Here is a 25,844-nt window from a genome sequence, read left to right as displayed (position 1 = left end):
CCCTAGGAGGCGGGGCTACGAAGAGATGTTGCGTGGTGATTGGTTGAGGCGCGTTAGGACCTTGGTTACGGAAGTTGTCCTGCGCACGCCAGGCCGTGATTGGTCGCCGAGAGGCTGGGCAACTCGACCGCTGGAGAGCTAGGCGCCGCTGTGAGGAGAGACATGAGTCAGGCGGCCAAGGTGACAAGGGCAGGGGAGGTGTTGGGTGCGATGCCGACCAGGGGGTTAAGAGCGCGGCCTGACGAAGGTTGTTTGGAGTCCTGTAACCCCATGGGGTTCAGGCACTTCACGGAGGATGTGGCCGGTGCCCCTGAGGATTCGGGTGACCAACTCCGAAGGGTGGTCGAGGGGTTGTGCAGGTGCGGAGGAGGAAGGGAGGCACCGGTGGCTCCTAGTTCCTAGGCTACCGGGTACCGAGTGTGTTCAGTGATGCGAGACTTGAGCTCTGCCCGCCTTTCGTCTCCCCACCGAGTGTTTGTCTGAGGGACCCATTTCCCATCTTTGGGAAGTGTGCGAGACGGTAGAGGCAGCCCTGCGCTCCAACCGATGAGGTGAAAGGTGTAGTCATACAACAGGAAGGCACACAGAAGTCTAGGAACCAAGGAAACGGAGTCCCGGCACATTCACTCACCACAGGTAACACTCAGCGACACAACACGGAGACCCAGGTGCTCCGAATGAGCTCGGGAAGCGATGGCCCTGCGGGGTCACATCCCTGAGGACGTGGTCTCCGGTTCATTTCTCGTCAGACTGATGCACGTTCCTGGCCGGTGCACAGTTTCAGCGACGAGCCATCTCTAACGTTCAGTATCAGCATGGCAGGTTGAGACTTGTGCCTGTCCCTGGCTGAAACACAGGCATGGAAAGGGGAAAAGGGCCTGCTACAATATAGTGAGGAAAAGCAGCGCTTATGGTCAATAATAGGGAGCCACCAAGCAATGCCTCACGTACTACTGAACTTGGTGTTCTTAGTAAGGTTTAATATATGGCACAGCACCAATAGAAACAACTAGGGTTATTCATTCAAAAAATTTATTGAGTCTCCATAGTAGCTATTAGTAATACCTGAGAGCCAATATTTAGCCTGTGCTGTGTAGGCATAGTGGTGCAACAATAAACAGACCACCTTCTCCTTCATACAGAATTCCAGCAGGTTGGAGATTTTTAACAATTACTTAATTAGAATTATTTTAAGTGCTTTGTGTTGAAAATACAGTGTGTTTTGTGTGCATATAATTGGGATTTAACCTGTCTGGAGGGATTTTAAAAAAAACACAAAAAAACCTCATAGAAGTTTAAGTTAGGTTGAGAACTGAAGTTTGATTAGAAATTAGCTAGGAGAAGAGAAGAGACCATTCCTGAAAGAGAAAGCATATGGAAAGTCCTTGAAATGGGAAGTTGCTTGGAAAACTTGAGTACAAATGAAAGGATTCATCCCAAAAACATGTTTAGCCAGGCCTATTATGTATAGAAGACACCTATGCTGAGTATGGAGGATACAGAGGTAACCGAGAAGCCTTTGAGGAAGTAAGGCACAACCAGGAAGCAATTAGCACAGTGTAGTAAATGTCCAATGCTGGGGATGTACTCAAGAGGGGCATATAACCCAGACTTAGAAGGAATAGGTAAGTAATGACTACAGTGAAACCTAGTACACCATTAAAATTACCTCATTATTTAAAAAAAAAAACAGGCAAAAAGTCTGAGTAACTTGTCCAAGTTTACGGTAAGTGGCAATGTCAGATTCAAACTGATCTGACTGAAGACTACATTTTCTATATCCACTGCCTAAATTTGTCCAATCAGTGTAAATAAATGGGGAAGAGAAGACAAACTGTGACTGAGCTTTCTGTTTTTTAATAAAAGCTTATTAACTCCCACGTGATAATTAGCCCTGATAGCTCTAAGGCAGTAATGATGACCTCAACTTGATTACATCTGTAAAGACCCTACTTCCAAATAAGGTCACATTTGCAGGTACTAAGGATTAGGACTTCAACACCTTGGAGACACAGTTCAAACCATAATAATATGGTTATACCACATTTTATTTACCCATTTATGAGTTGATGAATATTTGGGTTTTTTCTACTTTTTGACACTTATGAATACTACTATGGATGTTCATGTATAAGTTTTTGTGTGAATACATGTTTTCATTTTTCCTGGTTATATACCTAGGCATGGAATTACTGAGTCATATGATAATTCTATGTATAACTTTTGAGCAACTGCCAAACTTTTTCAAAGAAGCTGCACCATTTTACATTCCCACCAGGAATGTATAAATTCCAATGTTTCCACATCCTTGCCAACATTTGTTTTTGACTATCTTTTTTTTTATTGTAGTCCTTCTCGTTGAGTGAAGTAGTATCACTGAGATTTAAATTTGTATTTCCCAAATGACAAATTATGTTGAACATCTTTTTAGGGCCTTAATAGCCATTTGTCTGTCTTCTTTGGAGAAACATTTATTCCAATACTTTGCTTATTTAAAAAAATTTATTGAGTTGTAAAAATTTTTTTTATATGTTCTAGGTAACTAGCCCCTTATCAGATATATGATTTGCAAATATTTTCTCCCATTCTGTGGGATGTCTTTTCTCTTTTTTGATAGTGTCCTTTTCCTTTCTCTTTAAAATAAAGTTTTTAGTTTTTATCAAGGTGATAAATGTGTAAAGATTAAGAAATAGTTCGCCAGCCCTGGCCAGTGTGTCTCAGTGGTTAGAGCGTCAGCGCGAGCACCGAAGAGTCATGGGTTCAATTCCTGGTCAAGGGCACGTACCTGGGTTGCAGGTTCTGAGCAGTATGCCTGGGAGCCTTCTGCAGGGGGATCATTCACAGTTAGGACTGACACAGGTGAACCCATGACTCATGGAACAGAGGTCATCCTGCATATGAAAGAAGACCAGGCCAAGTACTTGGGGGAGAGAAAGATAAAGGATATGTGAAAAAACACTCTCAATCTATTGGCTACCCCATTACTCTTTGTGGAGAAGGAATATGATAAAGAAGTCAGTGATGATGAGGCCAAAGGGAAGGAAGAAAAAGAAAAATAAGAAAAGGAGTCTAATGACAAACTGAAATTGAAGATGTTGGTTGTAAATAAAGCTAGTTTTTTTTTTCTAGTTTCATGTTGGCTTTTTTTTTTTTTTTTAACCACAATTATTTTGTCATTAAGACAGTGGTTACAAAAAATATATATATATATATATATTTTTTTTTTTTTCTTCTGGCTACACACATGATGATCAGCTTTAGCACTGAAAGTTCCTTCTCATGGGCCACAATCACAATTCCAAGGATTAAAAACCACCTACTATTAAATCCTACACTGTTTCAGAGCATTAAGTCACTGCAGTTATTCAGTTCTGAGACACTGTCGATTATTTTAGCATTTACATATGATGTTCATTTAACAGACATAAAGCAAGCCATCATGTTGGTTTATTTTAACAGAATGAGTTATGTTTGTTGTGAGATATGTGTAACCTAATGTTTGTTAACTTTGTGGTCTAAAGTGTTTAACTCTCAAGCAGATTCCTTAGTAGACCAAATCTTTTGTCACTGAAATTTTTTTTGTTGTTTTTTAATCCTCACTTGAGGATATTTTTTCCATTGTTTTTCAGAGAGAGGGAGGGAAAGAGAGAAACATCGATGTGAGGGAGACACATCAACTTGTTGCCTCCACCACATGCACTGAACCTGCAACTCAGCTGCATGCCTTTGACCAGGAATTGAGCCTTCGACCCTTCGATGCACTGGCCAACACTCTAACCCCAAGCCATACTTGCCAGGGAGTCACTGAAATGTTTTGAGATAGACACGATTAAAACAACTTTCATCCCCTAGGATCTACTTTTTAAACCTTCCGCCCCCATATTTATCAACTGCATGTATGGCCTCTAGAAATTAGTATGCTGAGCTGAACCAACTTGATGGGAGTAACTATCCATAGAGCTTGTTTTCCAAAGAAAAATATTGTTTAGAGTAGTAAAATTATAAGCCGACCTAGGCATGTTGTAAAGCCATTTGAAAGTAACTCAGAGCAAGTTTTGTGAATGGAAATATACTGCTCAAATCACATTCTGCTTTTAAAAGGTTGTGACAAATACAGATAAATTAAAAAGAAAGAAATAGTGTTATACAAATGCCAGTAGATGTCTGCTTCCTTCAAGATACTCCTAATTCCTGCTCCCCAGAGATAAGAGCTTTTAATCATTTTAGCTATTCTGATATTTACCTCCATGTTTCTAAACATGTTAAACTGGTATTTATTTTCTCTTTGAGATATTATTTGTTGACTTTTAACTATGGAGGTTGAGGACTAAACTTCCCTTTACACCGTATTCCTCTCAATATACAAGTTTTGGTGAATCAGTTTTTGTCTCTGATATTATTTGACTATATAAGACTTACCCACAGCTGAGCTCTCTAATATGAATATATAATCACATTGCCTTTAATTTTTAATTCTTAGTTTTTTGAAATTATTAACTGCCTTGTTTTTATCACTGTTTAGTTTCCTACATATCTATTCCCAAGCTCTGAGCAAAACTAAAGTCTACCAGTTTTATTTTTTCCCTGGTAACATTTTTTTCTAGAGTGGTTCTGCCTTTTTTTATAGTCCAGGCTAGTTGCTTTCTCAGCTGATTGCATAAATGCTACCTATATTTGTCCTTTACCATCATCTCTGCCTCTCCTGTGTTAGATCACTTGTCTTTCTGATCCCCAAGCTTTTTTCTTTTGTGATTCATCCCTTGTTTTGGTGGAACACATATAGTGTTCCAAGGAAAGGTGAATGGCATATAAGAGGCTTTACATTTCTGAAAATATCTGTTTGCCCTTGTACATAGGTGATTATTTGGCTTTGTTTGGTGTTCTAAGCTGGACTTTTTTTTTTTTTTTTTCCAAAATTTGAAGTTAATATGCTGTTGTCTTTTCACAGTGATGTGAGAAGTCAGGTGCAATTCTGATTATCTACCCTTTGTATGTGAACTGTTTTTTCTCTCATGTTTGTCTTTTTATTAGCATTGTGCTGAACTTACATCGTGAGCTGTCGTATGGGTTTTGTGTTGGGCACTTGGCGGAGCCCTTTCAACCTAGTAACTCATGCACCTTACTTGGTGAAATTTTCTTAATTTATTCTCCCTTTTAATGTCTGTTTTCTCTTGTTGAAGCCATCTAGACCACTCCCCTAATTTTCTTATCTTTTCTCTCCTCAATTTTTATTCTACTTTCTGGGCAATTTTTCTCTCACTTATTTGATAACCAAGAGCTTTGGGGAATTTCTGAATGTTCCTTTTTTTTTTTTTTAATCCTCACCCAAGGATATGTTTACTGATTGTTTTAGAGAGAGGAAGGGAGAGAGAAAAAGAAAAACATCGATGTGAGAAATAAATATCAATCGACTGCCTCCTGCATGCGCCCCAACTGGGAATAGAACCTGCAACCTTCTGGTGTACAGGACAACACTCCAACCAACTGAGCCACCTGGCCAGGGCCAAAACATTCCTTTTTATTTTTTATTTTATTTCATTTTATATATCTGTTGATTTCAGAGAGAGGAAGGGAGAGGGAGAGAGAGAAACATCATTGACGAGACAGTTGTCATTGATTAGCTGTCTCCTGCACGCTTCCAACTGGAAATCGAGTCTGCAACCCAGGCATATGCCCCAATGGGGAATCGAACAGTGATCTTCTGGATCCTAGGTTGATGCTCAACCTCTGAGCCATGCCTGGCCGGGCAGAACATTCCTTTTTAAATTTGACTTTTTTTTGTTCTTATTCCATGTTTGCAGTAACTTAAGAGTTAATTGTAGTTGTTTGGTTTTTTTTTTGTTTTTATGTTTTCTGCTCCTTTTTTCCTGTTATGTTTTTGGTGTCTAACTTTGAAGTTATAGGTTTTCTAAAATATATAAAATACTTAAAACAGTGCCTAGCACACAGGATATACTCAGTAAATGTTAGATGATATTTCCTGGTGAGTGGACTGGAGGAAAGGAGAGAAGGATGGCAGAGTGACAAATCTTTGTAAATGGTCTAAGAAGTGGATGGGGAGGATCTGAACTTAAATAGTTTGGGGATATAATGAATATACAAAAGATTAGACATCCTAAAGTTTCCACATGAAGAGTAAGGTAGATTTAAAGATGATCTTAAGATTTCTGGCTTGAGAAATTCTGTGTCTTCCATAACTAAAATTGAGAAAACAGGAGAAAAAGTAGTATTGGGAGAATAACACTGAGTACCTTTTTGGACTTGAGAAGTATGAGGTGGCCTTAACATATCACTAAAGCCTCTTCACAATTTGTCTCCTACCAAAGTGCCAGGCTCTTTTCTCTCCATTTTTTACCACAGTCTTAGAATATTCAGAAGTCTCAGCATTCTACTTATCTTTTGAGAAATCACAATTGAACTTGCTTAAATTACTTAAAACATCTTCCTTCTGGGCTCTCTTAAGACATAAGTTCATGAGTTTGTGTATATGTGTGTCTCACTTTAAGAACAGATGAAGGCCTCAGTATCTTAAGAAAAATGATAACAATTCATACCAGACTGGTAAAGTTGTTTACCTTGGCAGACTGGTTTTGGCAGGGGAATTATTAATTTTTTAACTATGCTTGTATTGTTTTTTTTTCAAAGAACTATGTATTATTTTTGTAAATAAAGGTTTTTTTAAATTTAAAAATAATCAATGTAAAGGTATTTTGGCAAACTCTAGTTTTCATCAGCTACTTTGAAAAATAGTCTATGAAACAAACAAAAGAAATACTATTTAAATAATTTTATTATGTAAAATGTGACTTTTTTCTTTTGAGGTCTGAGTTCTGATTTTTTTATAGGTTTTACAGCTCTTTAAAACATTGCACAGGACCAGACAACAAGTTTTTAAAAATGATACCAGGGCATTAGAAGGTAAGTTGATTGTTTTTCCTTTGGAGCAAGTGCATTCTTCATATGGCTAATATAGCCAAGAGACTTTGTATAGTCAAGACTCAGCTTAGGGAATGACCTTCATTACCTCTTCCCTAATGTTATGTGTTATAAAGATTAGTTTAGATTACACTTTTTTGAGGAGAATATACTTAAAGAAAATAAAATTTCTCTATTCTATAATCAAATTTTCACATACTCTAGGACCAGATACTACCATATTGTTAATACCTGTGTCATTCTAGAAGTGATAGCAGCTGTGAAAGATAATCTATCCCCAAGCAATCCCAAATTCAGTATTTCACGGTTTTAAGTGATTTCTATCTTACCTGGAAGTCAGAGCTCTAAAGCTTAGGTTCTGTATTGGTCATGTTCAGTCCCAATCCTCATTCATTTCTAAACCTCTTTAATCTAGGTAAAGTGTCCCCACTGTCCCCAGGAATGCAAGTTTTTGTAATTCACCAAAAGTAATACACTGTTGTTTTTAGCAGATTTTAACGAATAGGCCATATGTTTGAAAAAACACTGTAGTGATTTTGCCGACATAAATAAATATTACATATCTATAACTATAGACTACATACTTAAATCCAAGAGTCACCTCTTGTCACGTGATCACACCCTGTGGTGGGGATAATTGGTTCTGTTGTCACATGGCGTGACAGTTTCTGCAGCAGTTTTAACACCTGCGAGCCTGTGTTCCAACATGTACTAAGCCATGCCCCAGTGTGTGCATTTGTTAACTCTCAGTGACTGATGAATGCACACATTTACTAGACCTATTCAGTATAAATTTAAAATTACAGTAATACATATAGAAAACTTTTCTGTGAAATTAAGCTTTTCATGCATACTTAATTACACAAACGTGTCTATGTAAGACAGGTAAACTAATTTGTCAATTTTTTAACATACACATTCGGAAAACCTACTTTATTATATAACAGACTTTCAGCTTTAACAGACACTGCCACTCGCCCGAATTATTCTCTTATATCGAGGTTTTACTGTACAATTTCTATTCAGATAAGAAACTAACAAAATGTGAAAGGATTTCCCGCACATTATACTTAGTAAGAGGTAGAGCTAGGATTCAGCCTAAGCAGTCTGGCTCCAAAGCCCGCCTTATATGTTGAAATTATGAAGATAGATGGAAGGTTTTATGACTGTTCTCCATCAAAATAGCATGTTTTTGTTGCTTTAAATGTTTTTAAGTAAAATAATTATAAGAGCAGGTAACATTGCGTATTTACTATCACTTTACATGGATCATTACATTAAATGCTCACAGTAATACATACAATAAGGCAGTTTGTCAAATTAAACTGAATTATGCTGCTATAATGATGCCAAAGTGTCAGTGGCATATGTGAACAAAAGTTTTATTTATCACTTACTTTACATGTCAGAGAAGGCATTCAAAGCTGCTATATCTTTATTTTAATTAGTTTGTGTGTGTGGTTTAATGTGTTTGTATGTACTGAGTTTTGCCACCTTAAAAACATTTCAATTTAAATTTTTAGATTTATAGGAATAAAGCATTACATTGGATGTGTTAGAATCTAATAGCTAGAGGTACACAAGTGAAATTGGAACTAAAAAGCAGGAAACAAAAGTATTAGAGTGCTGAAGGTTTATATTAGGTTTAATTACAAACTTGCCAGCCTGTCAAAAGCTCTCCAAGAGACTTCTTTAATAAATTTCTTATTTTTATATTTTGTTTTACATAGGGCAAAACTATTTCCTCTACTAGAGAAGTAGTCATTCATAATGAATAACATGTAAGTTATTGGAACAGGAGTCATAAATTAGAAAAGCAAATAACTGTATGTATTTTTCTTTTTGTAGCAGCCAGAATAAAGATAAATGAAGAATTTAAAAGCAATAAAAATGAAGCTTCTCCTAAGAAAGTAGAAGAGGTACAGTAATTGAGTTTTCCAATTTTACAATAAAACTCTTGTAAATTTTCTTAGCAACTAGAGGAAATGATGAAAATAGAGAGGTTATGTGAAATAAAAACCCTGATAGTTAAAGCAACTACAGATAACCTTCACTTGTTTAGTCTGGCTCACCTCCTCCTGTCATCTGCCTACACCCATAGACAGCAAGGTGCCTGATGAAAAGAACATGCATGGTAGCCATGGTCAAAACAAGAGCAGCTGAATCAACCCAGACACCCGTAGAAATGCTATCTTCACTTAAGGCAAGTGACTGAAACTGAAAAGAATGAGTGCTGTGTTAACTCAGAACTACAGAGGTATCATCTACTTATTTAGCTCAACTAGACAGTTTTTTTAAATTCCTATCTTGGTGGTGGAAGTTAACCAGCCACAGTTTATGAACACTCTTGGTTTGCTTTCTATATTTGCATTTAGTCACTTGTTTTAGTTGAAGACAGTCTACTGAAATTAGTCTGTGAGCTTCCTAGTCCTCCCAATACATATTCATTGAAAAAATGCACAATGATTTGTTTCCTGTATAAAATCATGCTGCGTATAAATACTGTCTCAGTCTTGTGCTTCCTAAGTATTCCTGTTTTTAACCTTGTATAAATACAGCGAAAGGACCCATAGGAAGAAAATGAAAAATGGAAAACTGTTTGCAGGGGTAGTTATGATTCCAAGAACTGGTTTGATAAAAAGGAAAGTACAAATTAGAGAAATTCTTCTGTGTTTAATAGAATTTCCAAACATTAAAAAATTTTTTGACAAAAATGCATTTATGTTTTGATGTATATTTTTGAAATAGTAAATATAATAAGCTAATGAGACAAAATGAGATAGCTTAATTATTTCTATTCCTATAATATAAAGAAAAAAGGAGAAGATTTCCCTTAAGCATATGAAAGGACACACAGGAACTATGTAATTTTTATTCATGTAGAAGTTAAGATGACATTAGAATTAAGTCATGGCTTGAATTGAAGTTAAAAGGTATACATAGAAGTTTGTACCATTTGCTCTTCAGTAGACTAATAACAATTTGGCAATTTTTAAATTTTGAAATCATGGTTTAAAATTTTTTAAATTTTAAATTATCTGTATCAACTAAACTGAGAAAATGAACTACAATCTCCCAAATTCATTTTACTTTTAGAATTCTAATTTAACATTAAGCAACCTAGAAATTATATATTTGTTATGTACAAATAGACAAGTATTTTTTTACTTTCTATAACTTCATATATTAAACATTTAGTAGCTTTTGGATTATTACATTATCATATATTAAAGGGTTCATTAGTCTTGGCATCAAAAGGAAATTTAAGCATTCTCCAGAGTAGCAGTTCTCAAACTTTTTGGTCTCTAGACCCCTTTACCTTATTAAAAATTGAGGACCCTAACAAGTGCTCTTTATGTGTTATACCTATCAATATTTACCATACAGTATTAGAATTTTAAACTATGAAATTTAAATATATATACATTGAATAAATTACTTAAAAACAATAAGCCCATTGCATGTTAACAAATACATTGTTTATGGAAAAATAACTATTTTCAAAATAATTTAGTGAGAAGAGTGGCATGCTTTACATTTTTTCAGATCTCTTTCATGTCTGGCTTAATAGAAGTCAGCTATATTCTATCTGCTTCCTCATTCAATGTTTTTTTATGTTGAAGTATATGAAGAAAATTCAGCCTCACACAAATAAATAGTTAGAGCCCGGCCAGGTGTGGCTCAGCGGTTGAGCGTCAACCTAGGATCCAGGTGATCAGGGTTCGATTCCTGGTCAGGGCACATGCGTGGGTTTCGGGCTCGATCCCCAGTCAAGGGCGTGCAGGAGGCATCTGATCAATGACTCTCTCATCATTGATATTTCTCTATCTCTCTCTCTCTCCCTCTCCTTTCCTCTCTCTGAAATCAATAAAGATATATTTTTTAAAAAAATAGTTGGAAAGGTATAGGAGTATGTAATAGCCTTTTCAAAAAATTATGAATATTCTTTGATAATATATATCAACAAGTGATAAATTTCCTTAAAGGTTAGTCACAGTGTAGAACTCTGTCGCTATTAGATCAGTGGAAATGATATATTCAATTTAATTTTATTCATAATTCATACATACCACCTCCTGCTCATTCCCTCTGGTCTCCCCTAATCCCTGTTCCTCATCTAACCTTGTTCCCAGCCTTAGACCTAGGACTCAGTTTATTCACCTCCAGTGGGTGAGGTGACCCTTTTTTCCCCCCTTTCTCTAGCCCCTTCTCAGGTCTGTCAGGATGTGAGGCTTTGGTCTCCCCTAGGCTTCTCCATGTTAGTTAATGGCAGCTCCCTCCTTTTTTTTTTTTTTTTTTTTAATATATCTTTATTGATTTCAGAGAGAGGAAGGGAGAGGGAGAGAGCGAAATAGAAACATCAATGACGAGAGAGTCATTAATCGGCTGCTGCCTCCTGCACACCCCCGACTGGGGATTGAGCCCACAACCCGGGCATGTGCCCTGATGAGAATCAAACCGCCATCTCCTGGGTCCTAGGCTGACGCTCAACCACTGAGCCACGCCCGTCCTGGCACTTCCTCCTTTTGATGCTCAGATCAAAATCTTAGGTGCTGTTTTGACTGCTTTTCTTCTGTCAAATTTACATTTAATCTGGTAGCAAATCATATTTGCTTAACCTTCAAAATATATCTAGAATTTGAGCACTTCTCATCCCTTCCTATCATTATCTCCTGGTTTAAGTCATTGTCGTTTCTCACTGAATTGTTCCAACAGCCTTCTACTGGACCTCCCTTATTTTGCCCTAACTGAAGCCTATTCTCAATACTTTTAAAGGCAGAGTGAACGTTTTTTTTAAAAAAAGGCATATTCTATCCCTCCTCAGCTCACAACCCCCATGACTCCTATTCCATGACCCAAAAGGCTATATCCTCTGACCCCTGTTAACTTCCCTCCTCACTTCACTCATTTTCAAGAAAAAGTGTACCAAATACCTAAGTCTGATTAATCATTGTTTGCTTGTCGGTTAGTGGTTTATTCAAGTACAAATGGTATGTCATAGAGAAAGCTCTAGTTCTCACAAACAGTGCAGAAGGCTCTCATATTATGAAAATAAATTTGATGTCGTGGTTCCCTGAAAGGGTCTCAGGGTGCCTCAAGGGGTCCACACATTGAGAATTGCTGTCCTAGTCCAGGTCTTTATTTTGTAAATGATGAGGTCTGAAACTCAGAGTAGGTTATTAACCCAAGGCGATACACTTAATGACAGAGCCAGAGTTGGAATCCAAGTAATCTGACTCCTAATCCAACACTCTTTCTAGTGTTCAGAACATCCAACTCTATAAAAGAAAGATTCACCACCACCCCCCAAAAAAACTGTGTATTTTAAAAAGATTGTAACATATATTCAACAAAACAATACTCTAAATCTGTTTTGGAAAAAAATATGGAATGGATGGATAAAAGTTAAAAGTATACGCCTGTCTGAGCTTTCTGTACACTTGGAATGATTACAAAAAGTTAAAGGCAATATAATTACATAAAAAGAAATTGTAGTAAACCCATAATTTTCAAAATTTTTCATTCATATGAACCATTGAAAAAACGCCTGAAGGATTTATTCTGTGTTTGCTTTTCTTAACAGCTAATAAAAATAGGTTCCGATGTGGAATTGTTACTCAGAACATCTGTTATACAAGGTATTCACACAGACCACAATACACTGAGTAAGTAAAATGAAAGAAAAATCTTTTCTGATTGCAATGTGTTTTAAAATATTGAGCAATTACAGTGCTTTTAATAATGGTTATTAAAACAGCTTGATTTTTGACAGACAGCGTGGTATATATTGTATACATTTGTAAATCTACCATTTAAAATTGCTGAATTATGGCCCTGTTTGGTTTGGCTCAGTAGTTAGAGTGAAGGGGCTGAAGGGTCCCAGATTCGATTCTTGCCAAGAACACGGTTGCAGGCTCCATCCCCAGCCCTGGTCAGGGGCTCATGTGGGAGGCAGCCAATCAGTGTGTCTCTCTCACATTGATACGTCTCTCTCTCTCTCTCCTACTCTCTGAAAAGCAATGGAAAAAAATGTCCTCCGATGAGGATTAAAAATTAAATGAAATTTAAAATGCTGAATTTGAAACTATGTTAACCGGATCTTTTTCTCTTTTAATTTTTTTTTTAAATCTTAACTACTGGTTATATTACAAAGCTACAGTTACAAAGACAGGATGGCTATTTTTATCATATTTACTTGGAGTTTTTAATATTTCTAGTATCATTTATCACTGAGGCTAAGTCTGTTTCTTTACCTTTTATTCTATGATTAGAGTTACTTTAATTCAAAAAAATTGGGATTATAGGGAATAAAAATAGAGGATCCTTCATTATACCTCCAGACTCCTGGAGGGGCTTCAGCAAAATCTCATTTTACATTATGCGTTGTTTTTATTCCCTAAAGTTTCTTTGGGGACAACAATAACAACAAAAAAGATGACATTAGCAGTTTCTGAAAGACTTTTTTTCTTTAAAGAATAACATGCAAACAGAAAAGTGCCCAGTTTATAACTGTATAGCCCAGTGAATTTCACAAAGTGAAATATTCGTGTAACCAACATCTGCCTCAAGCTGTATAATACTTTGTACCAGTATCCCAGAAGTCCCCTCATGACCTTATGGCCCTTCCCAGTCACCACCTCCCCACAAGCATGACCACTGTCCTGACTTTTAAAAAAATATATATATCTTTATTGATTTCAGAGAGAGGAAGGGAGCGGGAGAGAGAGAGAGAGAAACATCAGTGATGAGTCATTGATCGACTGCCTCCTGCACACCCCCCTGCTGGGGATGGAACCCACAACCTGGGCATGTGCCGTGACCAGGAATTGAACCAACAACCTTCTAGTGCATGGGACAGGACTCAACCAATTGAGCCACACAGGTCAGGACTGTCCTGACTTTTAACACTATCCATTTTTAACTTAAAGTGTTTTAACGTTATATAGATGGCATCATACAGGATTACTATTTTGTCTGGCTTCTTTCTCTCAACATTATATTTATGAGAATAATTTATATTGTTGTGTATAGCAACATTTCTGTGAATATTGTTTGAATATACCGTAGTTTATTCATTCTGCTATTCATTTGGGTTGTTCCTAATTTTGAACTATAATAAATAATGATTCTGTGAACATCCTACTATGTGCCTTTTGGTTTAAAAAAATATATGTATGCACATGTACATGTATATGTATATACACAAATACAAATATAATGCATTTCCTGGGTAGTGGATATCTAGCAGTGAATTTTCCAGGTCAAAGGAATTGTATGTTTATTTAGCTTTAAGTAGATACTGCTAACCAGTTTTCCAAAGTGGTTAGACTAATTTACACTTCCAGTGGTGGTATCTGAGAGCTCCAGTTGCTTTATATCCCCCAACATTTGGTACTGTATGTCTCTTTAAATTAATCTTTCTGGTAATTGTGTAATGGTGTTATATTGTGATTTTAATTTTCATTTCTCTGGTAACTAATGAAGTTTTAGCAACTTTTCAGTTTAATGGCCAGTTGTTTTATGAGATGACAGTGTAAGTCTTTTGCCCATTTTCTTAGCAATTATCTGCCTTTTTGCTATTGATTTGAAAGAATTCTTTATGTGTTCTGAATACACATTCTTTGTTGGATATATGTATGACAAGAATCTATTTTGCGGCTTGCTTTCTCATTTTGGTAATACCTTTTGATGAGTTCTTAATTTTAATGTAGTCCAGTTTATCAATTTTTTCTTTTATGGTTAGTATAGTAAGTCCTCAACAGCACCAGTAGGTTCTGCAACTTTAAGTGAAGAGACATATAGTGAAACCAGTTTTTCTGTAGGCTAATTGATATAAACAAGAGTTAAGTTTCTAAGGCACCTCATCAATGTTACGTTGAAATGAGGTTGAACAAAAGGACATTATTTCAGGACCTGCTGTACTTTTGAGTCCTGGTTAAGCAGTATTAAAGAAGGTCATGAAGAGATTTTCCTATGCTTTCTTCCAAAAGCTTTATTGTTTGATCTTTCCATTTGGTTGTTTATATCTACTAGAATTGATTTTTGTATGTGGTTTGAGATAGGGGTCAAAGTTTATTTTTTTCATGTGAATAGTCAGATGATCCAGCATTTATTGAAAACACCGTTCTTTCCCTACTACACTGCAGGGTCACCTTTGTCATAAAATCTAATAACTATGCATGTATGTGCTTCTGTTTCTGGACTTTATCATCTCTTCAATTAGTTTGTACCATAATGTCTTGATTTACTACATGATAGCTAGTGATATAAGTCCTGTAGGGCTTTTAAAGTTATTTTTAGTTCATGAGGATTTATCAGAAATGATTAGATCTGAATTATATTTCTAAGGGCAGTAAACATAGTTAATCCTATATTTCAAATGTCTGGTTTTAGATAGGACAGTATTGGTTTAAATTTCTTTTTATCTTTTGGTTTTCTATATAATTTAATATTCCCACAGGATTGAAAATATTGACTCTTTCATGATTATTTGTTTATAATGGCATATTGCCTTAATAATGGTCTTGTTCTTTCTATTAAGATATAAATGGGTCTCTTTTGCCTAATTTATGCCTACAGGTCCAAGATATAACAAATTTGATCCTTTAATCTCTTATTTTAAAAGTTACTTTAAGCATAATTCCTACACATACTTTAGCAGTGTCCATACTGGCATATAGAAGTGAAAGGAATTTAAATTCTGCTTCTTGTCTACAAAATAGAGAATTATGATTATGTGCTTCTAAAAAATACCACATAATGTCCCAACTTGAAGAATAATTGAAAGTGAAATTCCATCTGCAAGAGCAATCACCTTTTCTGCCTGAATTCTGAATCCATCTCTCTTTTTCTTCTCTTCCAAATAATATTTACAGTGGAAATTAAATATTGACTCCCAGCAAGAACTATTTATTATAAGTAATTTCTTATTTTTTCTTTAAAAATTTTTTCTTTCATTATCCTTATAGATAATATCAGCATTCTTTATTAGAGACATAATAATTTGATCATTTGGGGAAAACTTCTTATTTTTAAAGTATTTTTAAAATATTGGGGAAAGCCCTAGCCGGTTTGGCTCAGTGGTTAGAGTGTCGGCCTGCAGCTGAAGGATCCCAGGTTTGATTCTGGCCAAGCGCACGTACCTAGGGTGCAGGCTTGATCCCCGGCCCTGGTCGGGGCACATGCGGGAGGCAACCAGTCAATGTGTCTCTCACATTGATGTTTCAATTTCTCTTTCTCCCCCTCCCACTCTCTCTGAAAAGCAATGGAAAAACTTATCCTTGGGTGAGGATAAAAAATAAAAATATTGAGGAAAGTATTATTTTCCCAAATAGTCCCTACTTTTTTGTATTTTGGGAGTATGATATCAGGGGCATGAATTTGGATTAATAATAACTTTTTATTCATATCATTCTCATCATCGGTGCAGCCTAACCTTTTTAAGTTTTCTATAGAAAAATAATAACTATTACCTAGAAAAATATTGAAATTAACTCATTGTTCTATACTTGATTTTTCATTGATTATTGACATTTGTCAAAGCCCTTTTTCTTTTTTTTACTGAATTTATTGGGTGACATTGGTTAATAAAATTATATAGGTATCAGGAGTACAATTCTATAGTACATCATCTGCGTATTGTATTGTATGTCCACCACCCCAAGTCAAGTTTCCTTCTATTACCATTTATCCCTCCTTTACCCCCTCCCACTTCAGTTCTCATCCCCCTTTCCCTCTGCTAATCACCATACTGTTGTCTATGTCTGAGGTTTTTTTATTTTGTTTTTTGCTTAACCCCTTCACCTTTTTCACCCAGCCCCCCTCCCCCCTCCCCTCCGACAGCTGTCAGTATGTTCTCTGTATGTATGAGACGTTTTCTATTTTGTTTGTTAGTTTATTTTGTTCATTAGATTCCACATCTAATCATATGGTATTTAGAGCCCTTTTTCTAATATGGACATTGGTCAGCTAGTTTCAGTGTTGGCCTTTATCAAACATATATCCTATAGACAGTAACCAAGCTTATGAATAAAGATGGTATCAGGAAAACTCAGGACTTCCGGGTGCTATACATTAATAGCATTTAATTTTTGAATAGCATTATCTATATTTTTTAACTTTCTCTCTGGCATATATGTAAGACAAACAAAATAGGGATGTGCTTCTATACATGTGTGATACATTAAAAAAATAAAAGCTCTAAGAAACTATTCCTTCGGATTTTTTTTTTTTTAATGTTTCTTTATTGTTGAGACCATTACAGATGCCCCCCTTTTAACCCCACTGATCTCCTCCACCCCACATCCATCCCACTCCCAGGCCCTCCCCATACCAATGTCCCTGTCCATGGGCCACGCCCACAAACGTACCAGTTCCCTGATTAATTTTTCCCCACCTACCCCCCTCCCCGCCTTCCCTCTGAGATCCCTCAGTTTGTTCTAAGCTTCTATGTTATTGGATCCACTTTGTTCATCATTTTATTTTGTTTATTATATTCCACATATAAGTGAGATCATGTGGTACTTGTCCTTCTCTGACTGGCTTATTTCACTTAGCATAATACTCTCTAGTTCCCTCCATGCCATGCCAAAAGCCAAAAGGTCCTTTCTCTTCATAGCCGCATAGTACTCCATGGTATAAATGTGCCACAGCTTTTTAATTTTAAATTTATGTTCTTTGGTTTTTATATTCTTTGCCTAAAACTCTCTTAAGGTTTGTGTTCTAAGGAAAGTTAGTATGTTTCAACAAACATTTATTGAATTCCTATTGTGCTAGGCAGTGAGAATAGGACAATGGACAAGACTGATCTGGTTCCTGTCCTTATGGAACTTAATAAGAGAGACAATTAAGTGTTCAGTCACAGTCCTTTTGGTGCCATAATAAGAGAGGCAGTGTTGTGGAGGGACATAGCAGAGCTCCAAATCCAAAACTTGGTGGGTCAGGAACAGGCTCTTAGAAGAAAACAATTTTGTGTTTAAGATTTCTAATTTGAACTTATATATATTTGTGTGTTTGATATGTTTAAAGATGTTTTCTCTAATGGCAAAGTTAAGTATTTTAATGTCTTATAAATTATTTATATCCTAGATGCTTCTTTGGTTGTCACACTATTATAAACCATGCCATCGATAGATTTTTTTTAAATTTACATGTAGCCCGGCCAGGTGTGGCTCAGCAGTTGAGCATCGACCTAGGATCCAGGCGATCGGAGTTTGATTCCCGGTCAGGGGACATGCCCGGGCTGTGGGCTCGATCAATGACTCTCTCATCATTGATGTTTCTCTCTCTCTCCTTCTCCTTTCTTCTCTCTGAAATCAATAAAGATATATTTAAAAAAATAAATAAACCAGTACTTTAAAAAAATAAAAAATAAAAATAAATAAATAAATAAAATTTACATATAACATTGCATTAATTTTAGGTGTGTAGCATAATGTTTTTATATATGTATAGGTGGCAAAATGATTATCACAATAAGTTTTTTTGTACACCCCAGTGACCAGACATTACATAACTTAATATGTGATCATCCCAATAAATCCTACACCCATCCAGCACCACAACTAGTTATTAGAATATTGCCTTTATTCCCTATGCTGTACTTTACATCCCCGTGACTATTCCGAAACAAACAATTTGTACTTCTTGATCCCTTCACCTTTTTCACCCACCCATTCCCAATCCCCCTCCCATCTGGCAGCCAACAAAAAGTTCTCTGTATCTATGAATCTGTTTCTGTTCTGCTTGTTCATTTTGTTTGTAGATTTAATTGTTGATAGATAAGTACTTATTTGTCATTTTATTGTTCCTATTTTTTATCTTTTTTTCTTCTTCTTTTTAAAGAAGACCCTTTAACATTTCTTGTAATACTGGTTTGGTGGTAAAGAACTCCTTTAGCTTTTTCTTGTCTGAGAAAAAAGAGAGTAGGAAAAGGAAAACGGTAAAAAAGTAACTAAGAAAAAATTATGAGAAGGTAAAAAGAAGAGAAAGAAAGATATAAAGCAAAATAAGAAAAGAAAAATAGAGTAAGAAGAAAAGAGGCAAATAAGAGATATGAAAGAAACAAGAGGGAAAAGAGAAAAATAATAACAATAATAAGACCAAAGCAATAAAAAAGAAAAAATAAAGAAAATCATGGGGGAAAAACACAAAACAAACAAGTGAAGTTCATCTTGGCAAATTTTAGTGCCTGCTAGGATTTCCCTTTGGATCCTGCTCTTTATGTCTGATGCTGTTTTTGTATGTTGATTTCTGGCCTCCCAGGAGGTACTTTTGTGCTAGTCCATGTCAGAAGCTGTCCAAATTTTGCTCTTGATGCCTTGTTCCAAACTTCAAGTGATCCACAGCTGCCTCCTCTGTGTTTGGCAGCCCCCACAGGCAAGGCCACCCTGTGCTCCTAGGCAAGGTTTTTAGCAGTACAGGGCCTAAGGCCCGTCAGCAAACTTTCAGACTTCGGGGAATATGGTAGGTGTGTCCCTAGACTATTTCCCTGTCCTTGGCCAGGTGGAGCCCCTCAGCCAGTGGGGTCTTTGGGAAGCCAGGAGTTTCTGTCAGCTCTCCCATGAGAGGGAAGTGCCAGCCAGGTCCCTAGGAATGTGGGAGAATGTCCCTTCCCCAAAGCAAGCCACTGATGCTCCCTGAGACTGCTGCCTCCTCAGACTGCTGCCTCTTCAGCAGGGGTTAAGATGCAGGGTAGGGCACGCAGGATTCCAGAGGGTGAGGTGAGCAGGATTCCTTAGGGTAGGGCGAGCTGTATCCTGAAGCGGGGTATTTGCCTTTCCTCAGGCTTCTATTGTTGGGAAGGGCTTGTGCCTCTTAGGAAAAATGACTGTTGTGATATGGCATGGTGGTGACTCAGCACAGGTATTCTGGCAGCCACCCTCCCTGAAACTATCCCCAACTCCTTCCACCCCGTCCCGGGCAACTCCAGCTCCCACCGCGCTCCCACCGCTGAAACCTAGGGTGAGCGTCTGGGAAGGTAAATCCTATGCGCCAGCCCTTTAAAAAAATGGCTTTGTCTCTGGGAGGCTCAGCTCTCTGGCTGATAGAAGCCCTGCCTCTCATTGCTGCGATAGAAGCCCTGCCTCTCGTTGCTGCATGTGCCACTATTTCCAGCTCTGGCTGTCCAGTCTGGGGAGTCCTGCCTGTGGTCCAGGCCTCTCTCCTCTCTGGGGGATCCCTCTTCACCCTTGGCCCACCAACTCCTGGGTGCTGGGCCACGGCCTCTGGCATCCCCGCATCCCCACCCCTTCTACCAGTCTCACGGTGGTTTCTGCCCTTCCTTGTTTAAAAGTCTCCTCTTCAGCCCAGCTGGCATAGCTTGGCTGTTGAGCATCGACCTATGATCCAGGAGATTGATCTCTCATAGGAGACTGAGGCTCGATTCCCCATCAGGGCACATGCCCGTTTGGGGACTGGATCGCCAGTAGGGGGCCTGCAGGCAGCAGCTGATCAATGACTCTAATCATCGATGTTTCTATCTCTCTCTCCCCCTTTCCCTTCCTCTCTCTGAAATCAATAAAGACATATTAAAAAATAAATAAAATTAAAATCTACTCTTCAACCAGTCTTCAGCTGGTAACTCAGGGTGAATATTCCCCAATTTAGTTTTAATTACAGTTCGATTCTGGAAGGAGCTGGTAGAGAGGTCCACCTACTCTGCTGCCATCTTTCAATCTCCTCTCATTCTTTCTTACTAACTGAAAAATTGTGTTCGGGCTGTATTGTGCTAAACAAAAGAAAAAAGTTATTTCTCAGACCATGTGACACCATTCTGGTCATTGTAAGCAGCTATTAGATGTTGCTTCCAAGAAGGCATCATCTAATAGATGTTGAAAGGGCATAGGCCAAGCTATCACTCTCCTTTTGCCCTTCTTCCTTCTCTCTTCCTTCCTGGAACCCACTTGTGATGGGGCAGCAACAATCAAGAAAAAAAATCACACATGAAGGGTAGCAGAACAAGAAGAAAAGAGTGTGTGGGTCCTTAGGTAGCCCAGGACTAACTTAATCTGTATTTCTTGATACATGAGAAAATTAAATCTCTTACTCATTTAAACTATCGTTTGTTGGACTTTTGGTTAATTTCTGTCTTTTCCCTAGATTGTGAACTCTTTGAAGCTGAATAGACTTTTTTTTTTGAGTTGAAGTTGACATGTAATATTATATTAGTTTCAGGTGTACAATATACTGATTCAATATTTGTGTATATTATGAAAAAATGTAGTTACAGCTTTTTTCTTATGATAAAGACTTTTACAACCAATTGTCTTACCATCTTTTAATGTGCAGCACAGAATTATGAATTATAGTCACCATGTTCTACTGAAGAGACTATTACATTCACCTCCATAGCTTCATTTCTTGATGTAATGTCCAGCATAAAACAGGCACACATTATGTTTGATGAGTGGAATAATGTACTGCCTTTGTTAGTCAGTTAAAACCTAAACTATAATCTGGGGAAACTTCCAAAGGTTTGGCAAAGTAGGTGAGATATAAACAAAGGTTTTTATTTCAGTAAACCAGATTTGCCATCTGCCTAATAAGAGCATTATTTTTAGTCAGATGGGTTATTTTTTTTTTATTAAGTGAGAATTTCCATTTTCCTTCTAAACTGAATTTGTTTTAGTGATATATTTTTAAAAAAATTTTTTTGAAATGATTCAAATTTACAGAAAAGATGCAAGAAAAGTTGAAGGATATGGGAATTCCCTTTACCCTGATTCCTCAAAGGCTAACATTTTACCACATTTGCTTTATCATCCTTCCTTGTTTTCCCCCCCTAAACTTTCTTGAGGATAATGCCTCTTTTCCCCCAAATGAGCATTTTTAAAAATTATGATAGCCCACTTGGGTTTAGATTTGGAGAAATACTTTAAGGTGTGTTTCTCAAAAATACTTCAGTGTGTATTTCCTGAATTTATAAGGACATTTTCTTTTGTAACCACCATATAATTATCAAAAGCAGGATCTTAACATTGATGTAGTACTGTTGTTCAGATTTTTCTATTTGTCTTAACTGTACTTTATAGCAGTAGGAAAGAAAATTTCCCTCTAGTCTACTATCCAGTTGAGGATCACACAAGTGGCACTTAGTCATTATGTTTTTTTAATCTTTCTTAATCTGGAGCAGCTCTTCAGTGTTTCTTTATCTTTCTTGACCATGATGTTTTTTAAGAGTATAGGCAAGTTCTTTCATAGAATGTGGCATGAGCATTTTTTGAACTTGACAATTCACCTGATTTCAGCTTTTCTGGAGTTAAAAACAGAGAAATCATGTATCTCCTCAAAATTTTATATTAAGAGCTTAACCTCAGTTGACTCTAGCATGGTCTTGCATAGAAATCAACACTTAATGTTGTTATTGTTTAACTATGTTTCTCAATGGGGCACTAATGGCATTTTGACCAGCATAGTTCTTTGCTATAACAGACTGTCCAGCACATCCCTGGCTCCTGCCCACTACATTCCAGTAGCATTCTTCAGTTGGTGTGACTACCCAAAACACTCCCAGTTGAGAACCACTGTTCTATAAAATTTGGAATCTTTAGATTAAGAAAGTAGTCCTACTTTTTATATAATAAGTAAGTAGTATAAAAACATTTTCCAGTTGGTGGTTTTAATTATCAGTAATCTGTAATCAGATGGGTGATAATGTGCTTTAGCTGAATTCTGTTCAGTTATTTAATCAGTTATATTTAATAAATGACAAAGGGTTAAATTGGTCATACATGTTTTTATAGTAATCTGAAATTAGAATCCTACTGTCTCCATTTAAAATCAAGGACTCCACCTTAGGGGTTAACTGAAATAAAATATCCCTGGAAAATTTGCCATATTTAAAAGTCCATATTTTATTGCTATAAATTTTAAGGGGAATGAGTGTATTTGCATTTAATTTTAATTTTCATAATGTTAATTATTCCCTTTTTGTTTTTCTTTCAGAATTGGTCCCTAGGAAAGACCTTCTTATAGAAAATGTGCCATATTGTGATGCACCAACTCAGAAGCACTGAAGTTTCTAGGATACAATCAAGTCTTTGTAATTAAAAATTTTTTAATATATAACTGCAACAAAAGTCCTGGAAATGCAGATAATTTTCTCCGAACTGGCATGTTAAAAATTAGTGAATCAAAGTATAGTTTTATAATTAAGTTTCATATTAATTGGACATTGCTCAAAACTGTAGGCCATAGCTAAATATTTCTAAAGAACTATTAGATAAGACATTTCATTTTCATTGAAAATCAAACTTTACAAAGTGAAATAAATGCTTAGGGAAATGTATTTATTTCTCTTTGAAATACTTTGGTAAGTATTTCAGTCTTACCATAACTATTTGAGAATGCAGTGTTTTGACAAGTTGGTGGTTTTTCCTCCCATGTGAAACGAAACTATTAGATTAAGATTATTAGATTAAATTGATGTTTAGTCCCAAACACATTAAATTGGTCAAAACATCACAGTGTATGGCCCTGGCCGGGTACTTAGTTGGTTAGAGCATCATCCCGATACGCCAAGGTTGCAGGTTCAATCCCTGGTCAGGGCACATACAAAAATCAACCAATGAATGCATATATAAGTGGAACAACAAATTGATGTTTCTCTCTCTATAAAATCAATTAAAATTTTTTAAAAAATCACAGCGTGTGCCAGCTTTCCACAGAAGGTGGCCTTTGTTTCTTAAGGCAATGAAATGGTTTCTGTAGCTAACAAATAAGAATTTCTTTTTAGAGATAGAGAGTATCTCTGTGTTCCTATAAAGACATTTTTAAATCAGTCCTCTGAAGATAGATGCTAAAATATCAAAATCACCTAGGATCACTGTGGAATAAAGAAATCCTAATTTTTTAAAGAAATAGTGGCCCTTAGTCAAACTACATAACGTAGTCTTGGTAGAATTAGCTGTAATTAGACTACAGCTAGACTTTACTGTGAAAATGTAATATATGTCTGCATGCTCCTGATTTTAATTAATAAAACTTAAATAGCTTTTCTTCCACATGTCCCATTCCTAAAGAGATTGGCAGTATTATAAAACAGTTTAGCATTCTACCATCTAATGGTGGGAACTATAAAATTGTATTTAATATTATTCTTATTTCTCTTTTATGATTATCTTTACCATTCTGTTTTTCTCAGTGAACAGTATGTTTTCTCCCATTCACTGATCAATTCTCCCATTCAGTGATTACATAAGGTTTTTAATTTTTGCAAGATTCTCAATGCTTTGTTGTCAAAACATATTACTATATCCATACTGGATATAAAATTTATACTTAAAAATAATTTTAGGAGATCAAAACATTATCAAAATTATTTAGATGTGCCACACTTATTACTAAACCAGATTTAGTTAGTAGTCTGTGAAACGGATTATACATGTCAAAAGATTGCTACATAACTTTTCACCTCCCATGTATATTTCTTATTATGTATATGGAAATTATACCTACATAAAAATTAAATATATATGTATTCTGGATACTAATCCTGTATTGGTTATCTGTGATGCAAATGTCTTCTTCCAATATGTGACTCGTCTTTTAACTTTATTTATGATAAACCTGTAGTATGGGAATTTATTTTAGTGTATCCATTTAAAAAAACTTTTTCTTTATTAATTTTGCTTTTGTATCTTTTTAAGAAATTCTTTTCACCCGGCCAGGCATGGCTCAGTAGTTGAGCATCGACCTAGGATCCAGGAGATCTCGGTTCAATTCCTGGTGAGGGCACATGCCCGGGTTGCCGTCTCTATCCCCAGTCAGAGGCGTGTAGGAGGCAGCCAATCAATGACTCTCGTCATTGATGTTTCTATCTCTCTCTCTCCCTCTCCCTTTCTCTCTCTGAAATCAATAAGGATATATATTTTTTTTTTTTAAAGATTTTTTTAAAAATTCTTTTCTACTCCAAAGTCATAAAGATATTCTAAGACGTTTCCCTCCGAATGTTGAAGCTTTGCGCTTTATCGTCCAGCCTTTACACCATCTAGAATTTATTTTTGTTTATGATATGAGAGAGGAATCTCCATCAGTTTTTTTATTTTTATTTTTTTATTTTATTTTTTTTAAGTCTTTTTTTTTTTTTAAATGTATCTTTATTGATTTCAGAGAAAGGAAAGGAAAGGGAGAGAGAGAGAGATAGAAATATCAATGATGAGAGAGTCATTGATCGCCTGCCTCCTGCACGCCCCGGACTGGAGATGGAGCCGGCAGCTTCAGCATGTGCCCTGACCAGGAATCGAACCCTGATCTCCTGGATCCTAGGTCGACGATCAACCGCTGAGCCACACCCGGCCAGGCTCCATCATTTTTTTATGTCAAAGCAAGTGGCTTCAGCATCATTTATCCAATAGCCCATTCTTTTCCTGATTACATATAAAGCAATTTTGATCATATCCCATGTCACTATATAGTTGACCCTTGAACAGCACAAGTGTGAACTGCACAGTTCCGCTTATACATGATTCTTTTTTCAGTAAATACTTGTAGAATTTTTGATTCATAGTCAGGAATTTGTGGATACGGAGGGCTGACTGTATGCATTGATCTCTACCATTTTATATAGGGAACTAAAGCATTCTTGGATTTTGGTACTGTTTGGGGGAATTCCTAGAACCAATCCCCTGCATATACCAAGGGACAACTTAAGTGTTAGAGGAGTCAGACATTATACATGTATTTTTGACTGATGCACAGGGTTTTGGCATCCCTTACCCCTGCATTCAGGGGTCAACTGTATGTTGGGATTAATCTAACCCTCTTAGCTAGTCAAGGACTTTGTTCCTATAATATTCCTCTTCTCTGCCAAATATTTTTCCCCTCTCTCTACTAGATTGTTTAGATTGTTGTCAACAGCATTCAACATTCTGAAATATTTTCCATTTTAAAAAAACAACTTTCTTGAA

General features: G+C 36.5%; 1 protein-coding gene across 1 annotated transcript; it reads left to right on the top strand.

Annotated features, from left to right (window-relative positions):
- LYRM7 (LYR motif containing 7) lies at positions 1-24,559 on the top strand. Its single transcript, XM_081135093.1, has 5 exons — positions 1-180; positions 6,846-6,918; positions 8,785-8,855; positions 12,521-12,602; positions 22,882-24,559. Exons 1-5 carry the CDS (start codon positions 163-165, stop codon positions 22,950-22,952), a joined length of 315 nt encoding a protein of 104 aa, XP_080991219.1. The 5' UTR covers positions 1-162; the 3' UTR covers positions 22,953-24,559.
- Positions 24,560-25,844: the final 1,285 nt, after the last annotated feature.

The sequence above is a fragment of the Miniopterus schreibersii genome (genome assembly GCF_964146895.1).
Source record: "Miniopterus schreibersii genome assembly, chromosome: 4".
Classification (NCBI taxonomy): domain Eukaryota; kingdom Metazoa; phylum Chordata; class Mammalia; order Chiroptera; family Miniopteridae; genus Miniopterus; species Miniopterus schreibersii.
This window is presented reverse-complemented; position numbering and strand designations above follow the sequence as displayed.